At 37.8% G+C, this 18986-nt stretch overlaps 1 protein-coding gene across 1 annotated transcript in view; it reads left to right on the forward strand.

The window, feature by feature from the left end:
- Positions 1–10982, forward strand: part of LOC149289848 (histone-lysine N-methyltransferase SMYD3-like) — a 359885-nt gene extending 348903 nt beyond the window's left edge. Inside the window, exons 11-12 of the mRNA XM_089490127.1 lie at positions 4911–5019; positions 10881–10982. Of these exons, the coding sequence (XP_089346253.1) occupies positions 4911–5019; positions 10881–10982 (211 nt within the window). The remainder of the gene's footprint in view (positions 1–4910; positions 5020–10880) is intronic.
- Positions 10983–18986: the final 8004 nt, after the last annotated feature.

Consider the following 18986-nt stretch of genomic DNA (forward strand, 5'->3'; position numbering starts at 1 on the left):
CTTAAATATTTAACCCATGAAACTATGTGATTCCCAGCACGCAATGCTTTGTAATACCTGGTAAATCTTCTGGTTTGACACAAGTGATTACCAGGGCCATAACTGCCATGGAGCAAGAGAGGCAGCTGCCTCAGGTTCTACAAAGTGAGGTGCATTATTAAACCTCCCAGCAGCCTTTGCACCCCCGTTCAACATCCGGAAGCGGATATAATGGGCAGCATATGGTGGAACAATCCTCCTCTACCTCAAGTGCTGAGAGCACTAGTTACGACTCTGCTGAGCACCATACCCGGCTGGGAACCCTCTGGATTTGACCTGGGGTCTTCGGATGAAGCCCTCCTCTGCGGGCAGGTAAGCGGGATATGGTCACGCTTACCCCTACCTAAGGGTTAAATAATTAGTATTTAAAGGTGTGAAAGAGTTGTGAGTATCCCCGTGGTATGTCTGCATAGAGTTGGTTTTACTAACCAGATGTTTACCACTCAAGAATTGTGTATGTGTGCTTTTTATATACAGTGTGGTTATCTAGCTAATTATAGTGTACGGCAATTGGTTGCAGGTGTGTGAATATGACTAGCCAGAGGCTAGTGAGGTGACAGTGGTTAGAAGCATCACTATTGTTGGGCATCATGTTTAGTATGACCCAAGTCACCATTGTATACAGACAGCTGCTGGAATCTTTCTATATCACTTCATCTCTAGAGCTTTTTGTTTTACTCCGCAGAAATACATACTTTTATAACTAAAAGCAACATTAATAGCAGTATTCCTAGTACTGTTAGATGTTCAGATCCCGCAGGGGAAAAAAATCTTTATAATGTTGACATAGTCATAGTTTTCCAATAAATGCTTTATTTCCACATGGCACTGATTTGGTTGTTGCCATAGAAACGAAAAACAAAAACTTACAATGTAAATATCAGAGGAAAGAATAAAATGGCAGATCTGCTATGGTCTATTTGCTTAACATACTAGGGGTGCAATTAATGCTTTGTCCAAGTAAAACAGCACCTAATTGTGGATCGCATTCCCCATTTGTCCTCCAGGGCTGAATTTAAGACCATTTTATGGCACCTATTTCCTAGACTTGTTCTGACATCAAAGCAATACAACCAAAGGTGTAAATGTCAAATCACTCAAGTTCTGTAGTGTTCTGTAAGTGTTTGAAAAACTTTATTTCTTTCCTCCCCTCCTAAGCTATAAAACTCTGCCTTGGGAATGTTTGTCTATATGGCCTCTAGCAGAACTAAAAAAAAAAAAAAATTCACGCCTGTGATAAACCTTGAAGGAGACGCTACAATGTGTGCTCAGACACTAAAAATTTATTATTTATTCTAAAACCTTTTTTTCTGATCAAAATATAAAAAATATAAATTCCAATATTAACTTATCCACAACCATAAGTGACAATGTGTCTCATAAAAGGATGTCTATAAAAGGGGCACTATGTATAAGCATTGTTAGGAAGTCTAAGAGCTCTGAGCTGGCTCCTTCAATGTTTATTCTGATATGATGGCATCGGGATATAATGACTGTTGCTTTTCTTGCTGCTGTACCACAGATGAAATCCCCGCTTAAACACAGGTTTCAAATACAATTCAAAACAGCTTTAATGTATGGAAGGTTTAAATTTTTGTTAGCTCATAAATCAAGTACCTTTGACTTGGTTTTGCCCTTTGTATATTTATGTATAAAGATGTTTTTCACGTGACAACAAAAAGAGGCACAATTGAGTGGAACAGTCTCCTAGCCGAAGTGGTAGAGGCTAATACAGTGAGGGAACTTAAACATGCATTGTATATAGGCATAGAGAAGTCCTGAATTGAGAATGAGACCAAGGACTGATTATTATTTATTGCTTTATATAGAGCTATCATATTCCACAGCACTGTAAAATGAGTAGATTAAAATGTTAGTGTTTACATCGGCAAAAATGGCCAGACTCGATGGGCCGAATGGTTCTCATCCGCCTTCAAATTCTGAAAATGAGACTCTTGTCCATAGTACAATTCCATCTAGAATTGCAGCACAACAAAGTAATCCAACAACCGATAGAACTTTTTGTACACAAAGTCTGTGACACAGGCGTTAAACCACATTTGTTTCCACTAATCATGGACACAACAACTGCTTTTATGACAGAGGCACAATTATCAATAAATCCCAATAACTCTGTGTCATGCTTACATAGGTCTGTCACCAGTAGGTCTCCAACCAGGGAATTCTCCTGGCTTGACCCAGAGTCTCTGGGTGAGAACATGCTTCCCAGGGATTTTGGGTCAGTTTCCTGTTTCTCATTGATTACCTTTTAAGAAAATTAGAGAAAATACCAGTATGAAAATGTTTGAAGGCTTTATAAAAGATTCCCTCTTGCCTCAGTTTGGTTTCAGATGGCTTTGAGATGGAAGTTATGTTTTGAGCATAGAATAGTATTTGCTGGCAGATAAGAACCACTGTGCCCATTTTTCCTGAAGTAATGACTCAGACCATAATCAGTTCTTACTGTAATAGCCTCTACCACTTCTGCTGGGAGATTGTTCCATTTATCTACCAGCCTCTGTGTAGAGTAAATCCTCCTTACATTACATCTAAACCTCGGACCCTCTAGTTTTTCGAAAATTATTTTAAATGCCCTTTCACTGCTTAACAGTGTTAAATGTTACATTAATGCCTTCTTAAAAGGAAGTACTGGGTGCTTATTTCCTCTATTGCTTTATTACAAGTGTGAAAACATCTGTTTCCAGTCGGCCGATGGGCATGCCGTGTTATTTATAACATCTGGTGTGATAGGTAGGAGAAAATAAGCATTTAGTCTATTAACGCCTAACGAAAACATGGGCCTCTCGTCCGCTCTAACCTCTATGGAAGAAATGTGTGCCTTAAATGCTTTATTGTAAATGTGGTTTTAATAGTGATAGTAGAACTAGTGGTCTTCGCTCCACAGCCCTTCCTACCTACCTTTACTGTGCAGCCACACATCGGTGATGTATCAGTTGCTGGCCATAAGGTCCCACAACCAGTTTGAACTCTCCAGTAGTGTTCTGATAGATCTTCACAGTTCCTGGTTAGCGGAAGTGAAACTTTTTAGTCATCTTTTATACTGTCTTATGATATATAATAATAACAGCCTGAAGCAAACCCACAACATTTCAGATGTCCAAACTGGGGCACCTGTGTTGAGATGTGGGGCCAGAGGTGGAATGGAATGGCCAATGTTAGGTGTGGAAATAGGGTGTAGAAGTGGTTAGGGTTGGAGACCTTCATTGATTTTACAGCTCCCTGGGCCAGTGAGAGGATATCAGAGAATCTCCCTAACTAGTTCATGATTCAGTTATCTGGGGCATTGGGACAGAGATAGAAAATCGGAACTGTCCCACCAAAAGCAAGATAACCGAGATAGTCGAGCCAAAACAGAGATACTTGGGAAGTATGATTAACAGCAATCTTAACCCCTTCAAGACCGCGACGTACCTGGTACTTCCGGGTCAAAGGTCACCGGCACACCGGGACGTACCAGGTACGTCATTGATGATGCGCGATCCAGCGTCGTAGCAGCCACTCTCCCACAATTCCGTGCACGTGATCGCTTTGCAGGGAATCACGAGCACGGAATTTAAATATTTAAAAAAAAACGCAGTTTGCCAACGCCGGTCCTGAATGGGGTTAAACATCAATATTTTTATACTTTGTTTCATTTTGTATAGAACTTAAATTAAATGGAAAATAAATTGCACATTGATCCAGAAAGCATCATGTGGCTACACCCTAAACCCAAATTCACCAAACAAATCATTTTGGATAAGGGCCAAACATGAGTGAGGCCACATACCATCCCAAAACAAAAAAGTCAACAATGCTATGCTTGGGGAAGAACTGCCAATAGCTTTATTCAAACTAATGTACAACTAAGCAGCAACCAAGCAACCCTTGCTTACCTCGCACTGCTCCTGCAGCTTCCTCTCCGGCTGCTCACACACCGTGCAACCAGCCTTGGTTTCACCGCAGGGTACGCTCCTGTCTCCTCGTGGCGGTTCAAAATAGTTTAGAAAGTTTAGAAAATGGACCTTCCGTCCTGGATCGGTGCAGTTGTAGTGTAGTTACGCCAGTGAATATAGGATTCAGGTGGGGTGGCGAAGTAACGTAGAAACATGAAACTTGACGGCACATAAGAACCACTCTGCCCATCTAACCTGCCCATTTTTCCTGCTGTTAATATTCAAACCTTAACCATTCCTAGCTTTAAGCCTATTATATCTAAATCCCCTTATTGTACTCTACCACTTCTGCTGGGATCATGTTCCACTTATCTACACCCTTTCAGAAATGTACATTTGAATTCACAATATGCCATTTGTTACATAAAAAAACTCAAACTCACTCCCCCTCTATTATCATTATCCCCATTCTTCCAGTCTTCCGTATCTTAAATACTATTATCATTGACCTCATTGGCCAAAAAACATTCTTTGACATTACTTTTAATTTGCTTACGCATACACGTATAGAGTTACGTATAGAGTTACATTCATGTCCACATGTCTACACATATAAAAGGCGTGTCATCATGGGAACTGTGCAGGGCTTAAATGTAAGATCCAATCATAGTGCCCTTGATGCAGTCTAGTTAGATTCTGTCCCATTCATGTTCCAGTTCCCATGGTAACCATTTGTATGGAGCTGATTATGTCCATAAGTACACTTTTAAACATACAAAATGTTTGAAACAACAATACTATGACAACAATGGTCATACATTTGCACACAGGCTCCCATTTATACAAATTACAGAAGCAATACTGTTGGTCGTGAATGTACCATTAAAGAATAAAATAGTAAATTCGTCTGGATCATAATCATCAGTATAATTTTCAAAACTAACATGGAGACATATTATGTTCTTCTCTCTGCAGCCTGTACTATTCCAATTATCATCCGGTGAGGGCAATCCAAATGATGAAGGTGGGCAAGCTGCAGCATTATCTAGACCAGTTTCCTGAAGCAATGAAAACACTGAAAGAGGTTAGTATTCTATTGGACTGTTGTTTTTGTTCCAGATGTTTTCCATCTTTCTTTCTAATTGGCTCTCCCTGTCAATTTTACCGGTGCAATTGAATCTTGGTCACAGAATGTCCAGTGATTTTAGTAGTTAATGCAAAAAATAATGCAATCTGGCATATCAAAGCCATTCAAATGGTCCAAGGATATAGTATCCCAGTACATAGTTGGTTATAAATGCTGCGAGCCAGAAGGAAAAACAGGATGGGCGCATACATAAAGATATACTAACTGTGCCAAGGAACAAAGATCGAGAAAACGCTTTCTTCCCAACCAGCAACAAATGTCAAGTGAATATCACTGAACAGAATAACCCATAGGCACCATGAGCTTAAACAACCCTTTCATGTAATGTCAAAATAACCACCCTTGTGGGGAATTAAAGCACCAATGTTATACTTAAGCCAATCTAGGGGAATATTGGGACTGTCAGCCCAGCCTCTTTAGGTCCCACAGCTTCCTTCTCACCTTTCTACCCAGACAATTTCCATATTTTTTTATAGTGAGGTAAGTTGATGCATATTGTTGGGAGCTCATCTTGTAACCTAAATGGAGCTTTGTGACAGCATGTATTTAATAGAGGGTCTGAAGACTCCTTTTTAGATAATACATTCAATGCTGTAAGAAAATAAACCTTTCTGTAGCATCCAGCAGACTGAGATCAGATGGCTTTTATGCACATATGGATAACAGTAGAAGATTTTTGCCCAGGATTTTTCATGTTATAAAAGCTAACATTATTTGTAATCTGAATGGCATTTAACTCTTTTTAGAGACCGTTCATAGAAAATATGGTAGTATAATCCCAAATAAATTCCGAAGAATACCTATACTAGTTTTTTCTCGAAGACACCTTATTTTTAATTCATTAACTATTTTTTAGCCTTCAATATTTAAATTTTCACTTCTCCAACATTCTACTCTAAGTAAATCTAACATTATGTCAATATCATGTTAGCCTATTGTCTGTACAGCCCACGAGAAGCTGCCACCATGCTATCGTTAGGTTATTACATTTTAGAACAGATGAGGATATTTTCTCATTACAACTCATTTGTTGGGGGTTTTTGACATAAGAGATTTGAAAAAATACAACATCAAAAGGTAATCTTTATAAAGACAAAAAAGCAATAGCTGCTGGTCAATGTTTCTTGTGTAATTGCACCAAGAACAATACATGTCAGGCCTTCGGCACCTTACAGAATCAAAGCTCTGCAGAATCAGCATTCTTTAAATGTTCTGGACAATTATTATCCTATGCGTGCCTATTATAGAGAAACATGGAAAGAGTTTGTCTTTTTTATGTCGTTTCCTATTATCATTTTTGTGTTAGGTATGAAATTGTTGTTTTTGTCAGAACGAAAACTAATCCCCAGGATCATTGTTAAAGATGGGTAAAATATTTTAAAATGCCTGAGCTGGAGCCACCCACAAAAAAGCAGGGTGCCTTCACATTAGGCACTGCAAAAAAAAAAAAGTAGATTAAAATCACACTCAGTGACATCATATGTAATCATACATTTATGTCCAGAAACACAGGATTTACAAGGTTGTTTTTTTTATAAGAGCTGTCCTAGGCTACTTTCACTCATTTAGTTTTTACCCAGCTCTAGCATTGCCGATGTATTTTGTCTCCTGACACCCTTTTGGCTAACCCTATTTTCACCTGTCACTTACCCTTGTCTTGTGGTATTCAGTGCATCTGAATTGGTTTCTTTAGGCCCAGATAATGTCCCCACCAAAAAAAACAAATTCCAAGTGGGGTGATTCCTTTTCCAGATGGGTATTTTTAGTTTACCAACATGTCACCTAAAACCCATTTCTGATCTTCCTGATTAACTCAAATGTTTATTAAATGAAGTCCCATCTCCTCAAACTGTTTCTTTAGGTTTCCAGCTTTATAAAAACGAATCTTCCAAACCAGGGCTAGTGTGCCCAATGTGTCTTTATGGATCAGTGAAGCAATAATGACTTTACTGTTTATATGCAATGCAAGCAGATCTTGTAATTTACACAGAGGAACTGAGTTGTGAGCTTGCCATCTATTAGAAGGTTGAGGGGGCATTAGAGAGAACTTAAATCCCTCAGGCAGAAGGTATGTCCTGTGTGAGGGAAGGATGAATTTGGTGGGGATTAAAGTACACGTGGGATTGAAGGGTATTAGGAGGAAATAGGTATAGTTTGGGGTGAAATCCTGGAGATGCACAAGTCTGGAGGAAGCTATAACAGAAGATTAGATAACCCAGTTGTGGGCAAGAGAGTCAACCGAACGGTGAGGATAGTATGTGGGTATTTAGTTATGTTAAGAGATCTGTAGGTAAGAATCAAAAGTCCAGAGGGTAGTAGGGAAGCAGATGAGTAATGTTAGGGTAAGGAGATTAGTATGGCAGAGTTGTTCAAAATGGATTCTCATTGTGAAATGCAGGACAAGGCACGGCCAGTTAGGAGAGTTGCAATAATCCAGACAGGTTATAACAATGTAATTCATATTTAGTTGTGTCCTGTGTGAGGAAATGGAATAATGAATTAGCGTGAATATGTTCTCTATCAATGTGACATTGTATAGTAAATGATGCATACATTCTAGTCATACATTGTCCTCGTTTTTATCTGTGTCCTTTTTTGTCTCTGATACTTAATTATATAGTTTTATTTTTTTCTTTTCATTTTCTTTTGCTGTCTGGACATTATGACATATCCCTCATCGATCCAGGTGTCCAAATCAAGTTATGGCAACAGCACTGAACCCTGGACCATAGTCCCTACTGCCTATAAAAGCACAAAAAAAGTATTTCATGCGGGTGATGAATGCAGGCACTCACTACTTCTCTGGCTATGAAGATAGTTAACAAGACGTCAGTTATTATATATACCTTACACTCTTTGCCTGCCAAAATATGTCTTACAGTATTAGTACTATTAGTAATAGCAGTGCCTGGGAATTTCACCAAGCAGGCAAAAGCAAAAATCAAAGGCTTGAACCAGTTCTATGTTTGTTTTATTTGCCCCTCTTCACAAATTCTATGAGAGTCTGCTACCTGTTAATAAAAGACATATGTGCCTTATAAATGAGAAATTTAAGACATAAAAAATAATGCATCCATCTATGGATAATTTGAAATGGATGTCTTGCATTCTGTGCTGCCCCATCTTAAAGTTGTCCACATGTACTACTTAAGTGTTTAGTCAATTTTGTTGATCTTTTTGACCCTTTCATTGCGAGTACCACATATTAGCTAACTTTGAAATGGTTAAGACTATGTGGAATGCCTGGTCACTTAGTGAACAAAATGTTAGTGTCTGTATCATACTAAAAAACGTGCTTACTCCACTGTTTATACTCATTATGAAGAAGAAATGCACAAAGTCGTTTGCTTTGTGGCTCACATCAAAGCTCATTAATTTTAATTAGTTGAGGATAAAATAAAAACTTCCAAAGAGCACTGTGTTTTGTTACATGCCATGTGTGTACCATCTAGTTCTTAAAATGCAGTCTTGTTATCACGATCCAACAGAGGACTAATCAATTTGCATTTTTTTGCGTGATTTTGTGATGTTTGTTGGCCAAATTCCCATTTAAGAGACTGGACAAATATTAAAGAAGCCTGTGTGCTTTCATTTAAAAGTCACAAAGGAGAAATTACATTCTAACCGTATGATTTTTTAGAATCTCGAGTCAGGAGACATAAGACGACAAGACCACAGGTCTGTTACACCACACAGGTCTGATGTTCGTCATTCATAGCTCGGTTTACTAGACCTCACAGGGCTGCCAGATTTCTTCTGTGTGGTCTCGGTGAAGCCGCAAGGAAGGTTAGATAGGACACCTAGGTTTAAAAGCATAAAAAATACTGTTAACATTACTCACCAGGAGGGTATTCTGGAGAAATGCAGGATAAAATAGACTAACCGTATAGCATGCAGGGTAGAAAAGAGTAAGGCCCCCCCAGACACGCTCGTTAGATTGAGTCCAGCAGTGTGCGGCTGCACGGTACTTAATAAAAAAAAATGTAACATGCATCTACATGTATCCATATATCAACAAAAAGGGCGCATGAACATGTGGAGAAAAAGTACAACACAATAGCGTAATAAATTAAAAAAATGATATTGTGTAGTGAATAATCTGATGCACTCACAAAAATAACTTCATAAGGAGGCTCATCGAAAGAAAACTTTTCTTCTTGAGGTCTGCAATGCAAGTGAGAAACCACAGATGGTGTAGTATTTTCAAGTAAATATTTAATAAGAAAAGTGGATCAATTTACAAACAAGTTGGCATAACGACCATGTTATGCATATACACAGCGAGAAGAAAAAAGTCTCAACTGAGACCAGGAGATAAAAACGTCCGAATAATAGAATCCATGGTGAAAGTTCTTAATTCTCAACGCGTTTCGCCAAACACCGTCGGCTTCTTCAGGAGAAAGTAAAATTAAAATGAAAGTTGTACGAGATAAGCTGCAGTTCATCCGCTTTTCCTATTAAATATTTGCTTGAAAATACTACACCATCTGTGGTTTCTCACTTGCATTGCAGACCTCAAGTAGAAAAGTTTTCTTTTGATGAGCCTCCTTATGAAGTTATTTTTGTGAGTACATCAGATTATTCACTACACAATATCATTTTTGAATTTATTACGCTATTGTGTTGTACTTTTTCTCCACATGTTCATGCGCCCCTTTTGTTGATATATCGATTCTGTGGAACACTTGTGAGGAGTGTTATTTTGGGAGCTGCAGAACCTGTGGGGGTATATATATATTTTAATTTATTTTTTCACATTCACGTGAAGGTGGTTCTTTTCTTTTTCTGTTATCTACATGTATCCAGCCAGAGGCTGTACATATGTAATTTGTCAGCCTCTGTCTTTATGGTCATCCCCAATCTAATTTGGATCCAGTTGGTGCTCGAATTTTTACTCCCATCTCTTTGCTTGATATGGAAGCACTTGCACTTCAGAAATCAAAATATATGAAAAATATACCATACTGGTGCTTGAGTTACCCCACAATCTCCTAGCCGCTAAAACAAACAGCTGCTACACCCTGCTCATACTCTTGGACTCTCGGCAGCCTTTGACACACTAGATATTTGTGTTATCTGTATAAACCACTTGCCAGAGAGCAAATGCAGAGAGTTATAAAGGGTGGTGGTTAATGTGTTCTTCACAATTAGATTTTTTCCTAAAACCAAAAACATTGCCTTCTCTGCATGTCTGGTCAGAGATGACTCATGAAATCTATTGTACGGGAATGCTCTTAGTAGAGACTACGTACAAAATCTTGTGTTCAGCTATCTCCATAGATTAGTTTTGTTTTAAGAACATGTCTAAACATAGTAGCCATTGACGAAATGTAAAGTGTTCAGGAAAAAAATCGTATAATCTTACTGGTTCCACAAAGGATGAGCATTATGGGTTGCCTCAACAGATGTTTGCATGTAAAATATTGCTGTAAGCTTACTACATATCATCAGAACATTGCAACTATCTTAATCTTTCCTAACTAAATAATTATACATTTATTTTGTGACCAATATATCACAAGGAATGGTTTTCAATGAGTACCTCATCCTAAGGGATTTATATTTGAAGAGTATTTGAAGTATTTGAAGAGTATTATTGTCAACTGTTCTTGATATTTCCACTTATTTCACATATCAGGTGCCAAAAACGGAGTCAATCTTTGAGGAATAATAATACTTTAAATCACTTAAAAGTAAACCCGTCACTATGCAACTCCATACAATGAGCCGTTGTTTATCTTATATGTTTTCAGGATTTTACTGGTTTAATAATTGTCCATATTTTTCCGTTCCACCAGGCTTTAGCTATAATGACAGTAACACATGGGAAAGACCACAGTTTGATGAAGGACCTGACAGAGCTTCTGCAAGAATGTACCATTGCCATGAATGCAGCATAGAAATGAGAACCCTTCTGAACTAGATATTTTTTACATTTTTAACTGCTTTACTTTAACATGATGTAATCATTTTTTTAATAGTGATTGTTAAATTCCAAAACCGAGTTTATGTGATCTCTTCCTCTGTACAGAAAAACAAAAAAACCCTCAATAAATTACTGTTTGCAATGATACTTCCTGAAATTATTCATTTTTTTGCTTACCCTTGTGTTTATGTTGTTGAACAAGATGAGCCCATGATACCAAGAGATTTACCAAATTCACTTAATCACAGCATTAACCTTTTACAGAGTTAAAATAATTTTATGATAAAATATATAAAAAATGTACAGTTAAAACTTTAGACTTGCAGGTCTTTCTACATTGCCACTTAAGCAACAGCAGCTAACCTCCTCGCCGTATTAAGGCACCCATTGCCTCTTCCATTGTACATCTATGATCTATCTCAAACTCGGTGAGTAACATCTCCATCCTCCTCCATCACTTGTTCTGAATTCAATCTCCTTCATCTCTTGTGCATTCACAACTTTCTGCATTTCCAGTAAGTAGCTGCCTTGGGCACTAAACTGAAAACACTGCCATGAGTTTCTCACCAATATTAGCTAGCAAATCCATTCAAGGGAACGGTTGGTTTTGTAATATGTCTGCTGCCAACCCTGCCAGTAAGCAACAGTTTCCTTTATTCCCAAAATTTAGCCCATATTCCTAACTCGGCTACACTTAGGCATCATTGGCCCCGTGCGACCATTATGGTACCAAGTGTCCCTCTGCTTTTGTAACACATTTTCCTTCCGGTACCTCGACTGTGGGGTTCCCATTCCTTCCTCACCTGTATTAAGGCCTTTTGTATGCACAATAATGTATACATGCACACTGTTTATTATTATTATTATTATCTTTTATTTATATAGCGCCAACAATCTACTCAGCTATTTTAAATTATATTAAACTATTTTTTCCTCCTTCCTGCTGGATTTCCATCTAGTATGACACATCCAGCATGGTAAAATTCTTAAAAGCTACCACCATTATTTAAAATGTACAATACTGTAAAACTAAATTGCTCTTGTACTTCAAATATGATTATATCAACATGTGTAAAATATTATAATATATTATAGTTTTACAAAATGCTAATACTTCAAAAATAAATACATAAGCTATGAATTTCCTTTATGGCCTGTTGTGTGATATAGGGAGAAGAATCCACAGTCACTAAGATGGCTTAGATGTGCTTTAACAAAGCAGACTAAGTATTCTTTATAGATTGAAGGAAATTGTTATTATGTCATGTCATTATGTTATAATTATGTCACAGTGCAAGACGGTACTGTGAAAAATGTAATTTTTCTGAATGTTTTAGTAGTCAATCCATTCAAGGTCATATTAACGTTACCATTCTAAAACTGACGGTACGGAGTGAATGAAAATAAACACAGTTTCTCTGAACCGTTTCACATGTGTATATGGTTTACTCTTGAAACGTGGTTTTCATAATGTTAAGTATTCTCATTATTCTGGTTATTATTTATTGGCTCTGGTATTTTTCAGAATTATCATGTTTATATTTAAATGACACAGAGTGGGGGCTAAAAACAAAATATTGTGGGGAAAACAATTTGAAATCTTTAAATGAAACAGATCTAGCCAAAATAAAACAGAGAGAGTGTCAAGATGGTGAGATCCAGTGTAATAATTGTCTCTGTAAAAAGAGTTAGGCTACTATATAATAACATTTAGAGATATCTTAGTGAAACACTGCTAAATTATCGGGCCCTTTCAATATATTTAAATTTTATTCAAATGTGTATTTTTATTCCAGATGGGAAATCATTTGTTGATTGAGGAGTGATTTTGTTTAATGCTTTAACTCAACTCTTATGAAGGTCTCAAGTTGGAAATTCTGAATGTTGCAACTTTTGAGATCAAGTTAAAAAAATCCGTTCCCTTCTGAACAGAATGGATTATCTGCTTGATTTGCCACTCAGAATCCCAATAAGTGATCCAAATTGTATTTCCTGTAACAACCTGAAGCACTTAACATATTATTATATTATTGCATTATTTTTCCTTTTGAAATGACTTTAGTATTCCTGTATAAATTAAATTTCATATTCTTAGCAAAGCCTACACAACAGGTGGGTTTATCATATTATCATATGTAGTCATTTATATGATCTAGTGATGAGCATCTAACTATTTTGTTTGTAACCATATGACCTTGAACACAAATAGATACGATGTAAATGAATGAGATGAGTCTCTGACATGAGGAAATACAATATTTATGAGACTAAAATTGAGGTTGTGCATTTCTTCTAAGCAATTGTGGCATCAAATAATTATGAAGAAAAACAAAGCTGGAAGCAATTTATCATCACCTAGCTTAATTGTGGTACTCAATGTATTTTGATTTAAAGAGACAACAAAAAAATGTATTAAAAATAATGTTACTTTCAAATTGTTCATGTCATGCTAACGCAGGTACAACAAGTGCATGGGGCCCAGGCGCCAAAATATGGGAGAGCTGGAGGGAAAGAGAAGGAGAAGTGAAAGGGGAAGAAAGGAACAGAGAGGAAGATGAGGAAAGGGGGGTGTGCATATATATTTATGTATTGTGTTAGAGTGGCCTGCTTTTATGGTGTTAGCATGTATGCATGAGTGTATGTTGTTAGCATGTGTGTGCCAGCATTGTGTTGGCATGTTTTCTTGCACATGGTGTTAGCGTGTGTATGGTATTAGTGTGTGTGCCGGCGTATAGTTTTAAGCGTTTATGTCAGAGTATGATGGGGTTAGTGGTCCCGGGAGAGAGAGTGTGCATGTGTGCAAAGCTGTATGGTATGACAGTGTGTGTGTGTACGTGTAGGGTGTTAGAGCGAGTTTCCATGTTAGTAAGTGTGTTTTATTAATGGGGGCACCAAAGAAATAGTGCACCCAAGTGTCAGTAACCCTAGACTTACACCTGCACTAGAGTCCTCCAAATGTTGCTGGGTTAAGGCTCTTATGAAACCCTTGAGGTGATGTTCCAGGATGGGAAAACTCTCAATGCGCAAACTCACCTACCTCCCCAACCACTGTCCATTAAACTGAGCTCCAGGATGGGATGTCCTATCTCTGCACTCTGATCAGAACGATGTACAGCACCTAGGACAGCGCTCAATAGAGACCATGCTGACCCATTGAGCAGCAGTACAATGGGGAGCTGATTGCCCAATAGGGCAATCAGCCCCTGGTTTTGTGGCAGAAAGGCTGCAGCCCTAGGCCTGGTCAGTCTAGGCCAGAATACACCACTAGCCACAGTGGCTGTTCCAGCTATGACAGAACAAAATTATACATGCATAACAGCGGAACTCTACATCCTGCATACACATCTACATCTGCACTGTATCATCAGCACTACTCTGCATGCTAGACAGATTTTTGTGTGAAAAGTTCTTACATTCTTTAGTGGATTTATAGTATATTTATTTTATATCAACACATTAATCATAGGTTAAGTACCAAAAAAAACCTCCTTGCACTTGACAACATTCTGAATTTGGGATTGAAACCAGCATTTGAAAATAAGGTAAGATCCAAGATGTAAAAAAATAGATTATGCATCAGTAATTATGCTCGCAGAAGGTGGTTTGTGTCTTTGTTTTTGAGACGCTGAGATATTATGGTCATAAATATCACGGAACCAAAGCCAGTAACATTTAAGCAACAAGCTAGAGTTGATTTGTAAACAGGACTTATGTGATGTTTATTTGACCATTTTCAAGCTGATTTTTTACTTTACTACATTTTCATTTTTCAGTCTGCTTCATCTTACATCGAATTTACAAGAAGATTGAATCCAGAAAAGGTATCAAGGAATTGCAGAAAAGATTTCATGTGGTCATATAATGTTTGCGGTTTCTTCACATGATTTCCTTCACAGTCTGGTGAGCGCATTACTGTTATATCAATTTGACTTCTCTAAATCCTGTGGGAAAGGGCCTTGTTTAGCTCACTGTTACACAATATTTGACTCTTCTCTTTGTAATTCACAGTTCAACGCCGCGTTTTAGGTTTGATGTATAGACACGGTTTATGACTAACCGACTAACACATCAGAAGGGGGAGCATGCCAAAAATGTTGAACGTTTAATAGAAGTATATCAAAGCATGTACAGCTGCTTAGCAAAATGTAGAGATGAATTTATGTGTCGAAAAAAAAAAAGTACTTCATATTAGAATCACATTGGACGTTCTATTGGACCACTGGTAACTTGTACTTTTGACATTAAACCAAAGGTAGTTAGCGTACCAGGAAACTTTCCAGTGTGGGCCACCTGGAGCTCTCCCTGTTCTGGGCATGCAGGCTTTCTGCCCCGCTCTTGAAAAAGAAAAGTGACCAAGTAAAGCAGGATTGTACCAGTAGAGTCTGTGTCGGAACCTTGTTCCGTGTATTGTAGTTCGAGGCTGGCATTTTTAGAAGCCAAAGGAATCGCTAAATGCATAACCATTTCACGGGGCTTGGACAACAGACTGGGAGGGTGAGGCTGGTACCAGAAGTGTTGGCAGAAATGCTGCCTGAAATGAGTTCCTGGTCCCAGAAGTGGGCATGTACAGTGCTAGAAGTAGGAGAGATAACCTCATAACGCTAGATTAGAGGATCTGGTCCATGTAGCTCCCAGGCTAAACAGGAAAGGGCTCAAAAACTGTCCTGTGTTTGAGCCTGTAAGGTCAGAAATAGGGATAATAAGGGAATTCTGTTAATATTTTACCATTTGGTTAGTTGGCATACCTTTGGCAATACTGTGGCTTCTGTGTAGACCACAGTGAGTACCTTATGCCAAGGAGTCCTGACACCTAGAAATGACATTATAAATTAATTCCCATTTTTCCCATTGTAATATATGGTATGCTTGCTATTGAATTATTTTGATATATTAATTTAACAATATCCTTTGTTTCTGTGATTCCAGGAAATAAAACAGTCATTCATTTTTAATGGTTGCCATGTTGGGGTAGACTTTGGCTGTAAATTAAAATCAGTGGCTGTTAGTCTTGGAAGACTTAGGTTGATTTCAGCTCAATTCAAAATCTGGTACAATTCCATGTTATATAGAGAATACCTGGAGAGATATCATTTTATTTAGACAATGGCCTGTGTATGGATATTGGTTGAGTTACAGTACAGGGTTAAGGAGCGGAGGATATTTAGAGAGACACACACACTTGATGGGTTTCGCAGTAGGTACAGGAGAAGAACCCATTTGCACATATCGCAAACACTGCATCCATAAACATTAACAAACAACATATTTTATTTAACATATTACATGTTTTTATTTGGTGACTGGTTGGCCATTTTGTTAAGTAGGGGTGATATGGGAATGCCCATATGGGTAGCAGTGCATTTAACACCGTCGTAATGAGAGTTGTAAATGATGTTTGAGCACCACTTAGTAATGTGTAAGTTGTGCAGGAGTATGTGGTTGATATCCTATTGTACATAACGTGTCAGCATTGAGAAGGTCTGAAATGTATGAAATGCATACATTAGTAAATCGCTTTAATGGCCGGGTTTTCCATGGTTCCAATGTAGTATTTTCTGTGTGTTCCTATTGCAGAATATATGATTGCTCTATGAGGCTTAGTCAGGCTGTCGAATTGCTTACTGTCTTTCTTTTTACACTATTGAAGCCAATTCAGAAATGATACCAAAAGGTAGACCTTTGTAATAAGTGATTATGGATTTTAATCTAATTATGTTTTTCTCACATAAAACCTACAAACAAAACATGTTAATAAGCACAAGGTAAATACAATGGTAGTAGAGAGAGGACATCTACCCCATCACTAGCCTGGATCCATGGACAGAAGGTTATTAACAAGGGTCTACAGAGGTTAAGATCTGGCCATAAAATGCTAATATATCATAACTTTGGTCAAGTTGTGAAGCTCCTTAATACCATGAAAGTTTCAAGGTAGCTGTTTTTTTGCCTTTAATATTACTACATTTGTTATAAGCTGCTCAAGTATGTCTATGCTTTTGCAGCAAAGGCCTCAATTGCAGCTGCCTTACAATATATAGAAACAGAGCACCATGAGGTGATGTCACATCGCTGCATCAATACATCACAAGGGGGCTGGACGTGTCAGCAAAGATGATGGCCCTGCCCCTAGTCTACCCAACCACATTCCCTGCACCTGCTCTAACCATGCCACTCAACAGGCACCTGAAGTGTTGGGAAATATGCAATTTGAACATTTTCTCAACTTTTACCTTGTGACTGTGAATTTGTGAAAGGTGTACATACTTTTTTTCTCATATTTTAATGCAGCTGCCCAAATGTTTTTATGAACCAGGAAGCAAGGCTATGATGTAACATCTGAGCCCAGGAACCACTTATGTGTTTTGTTGGAAGATCACCCTCATCATTTTTGTTGGCACAGCGATTTATAGCACTGATCTGCCAGGAGTTCATTTAATGAGAATAGGAAAGGAGGCACCCCCATAAAAGTTTGTTCATATACTGTATATAATCGTTCCACAAACATAATGCATCAAACACATGTTATAGCTCCAAGATTATATACCGTAGTTTCTGGTTTGCTGAAATCACATCAATTAACCTCTATATGGTTAAGTCAGTACTAAGTAATATAACATTTTGCCGCTGCTGGTGTTTGCAGATAGTTAGGTTATTACCTTGTGTGTGGCTTTCATTGATCTAGAATAAATGTGGTAGCTTTGTCTATGGTCTCCCTGACAGTTATTACAGTGGTACTTTGTTGCTCCGAGGCAGAGAAAATAATGAAGGGTTTGGAGTGTCCGAATGAAGCTGTAGCAGAAGAGGGTAATAAAACCCCAGTTGTTCTAATGCATTTGAAAGACAAAATAAAAATATGAGAATGTACCTTAGTTTGACAAAGCCCTACAACATAAACATATAAAACTATTTATAAAACATATAAAACTATTTGCTGGTATAGTTCTTATGTCTGCAATAAAAATTTTTTACTATTAGTATGTGTTGGGCATACAGGGAAGGCTTACAATCAAACAAGTATATACTTCTTCTTGCATTAATGATTATGTCCAGGTCATGACCACTGAGGCTGCTAAAACTTTGTTGGACCAATACAGAGATTATTTATAATGATACATTCTAGTGGTCAACAAATGGAATGATCAATTGGTCCATCGGCAGTATAATTCCATGGGCTGCTATGGTGATAAGATCGCTTCTAAAATTTTGCACCAGAATGACACTTTATGGACAACCCTGTATGGCTGTTCCAAAAAAACCTGGTTTGTAAGCATGGCTGCTCTAGGCTTTTCTGTGTGAAGTGACAAAGGTTAACAACATTTAATATGGAAAAAGGACGATAGATATTAATAGATTTCACACAGTAAAGTATTTTTGATAAATAACTACATTAATAAAACATGATTGATGTGTTGTATTCATTTTACTGTTTTGGACTAACCAGAGGGCTAAACTAGGTGAGACATTACTCAGGTAAATGCAAATAATCGTGACTGGTTGACTTGGCATGAAGCTTGTAGACAGCTGAATCTGACAGCCTCCTGAGCCAGGACCTCAGTTAAGTCATTGAAACCTCACCCCACACTAAATAGACGACTAGAAGATAGATGCATATTACCGTATTTGCTTGATTATAAGACGACCCCCCAAATCTGAATATTAATTTAGGAAAAAAAAGAAAAAACCTGAATATAAGACGACCCTATAGGAAAAAAGTTTTACCAGTAAATGTTAATTCATCTAAACTATTTTTTTTTTTTTAATAAAAGCTATGATTGAGAAAAATATTTTGGTTTTATTTCCTTCTATTTTCCAACCTGCCCCCCAGTTATGCACATCTGGCCTAGAAATGCCTTATACCCCCTATATGCCACTGTGCCCCATGATATGCCTTTTAACCCTCTAAATGCCACTGTGCCCCATGATTTGCCCTTTAACCCTATATGCCACTATGCCCCATGATATGTCTTTTGTCCCCCTA

This window comes from Sceloporus occidentalis, unplaced genomic scaffold (assembly GCF_023333645.1).
Source record: "Sceloporus occidentalis isolate IW3139 unplaced genomic scaffold, rSceOcc1.0.p SCAF_42, whole genome shotgun sequence".
Taxonomy (NCBI): Eukaryota; Metazoa; Chordata; class Lepidosauria; order Squamata; family Phrynosomatidae; genus Sceloporus; species Sceloporus occidentalis.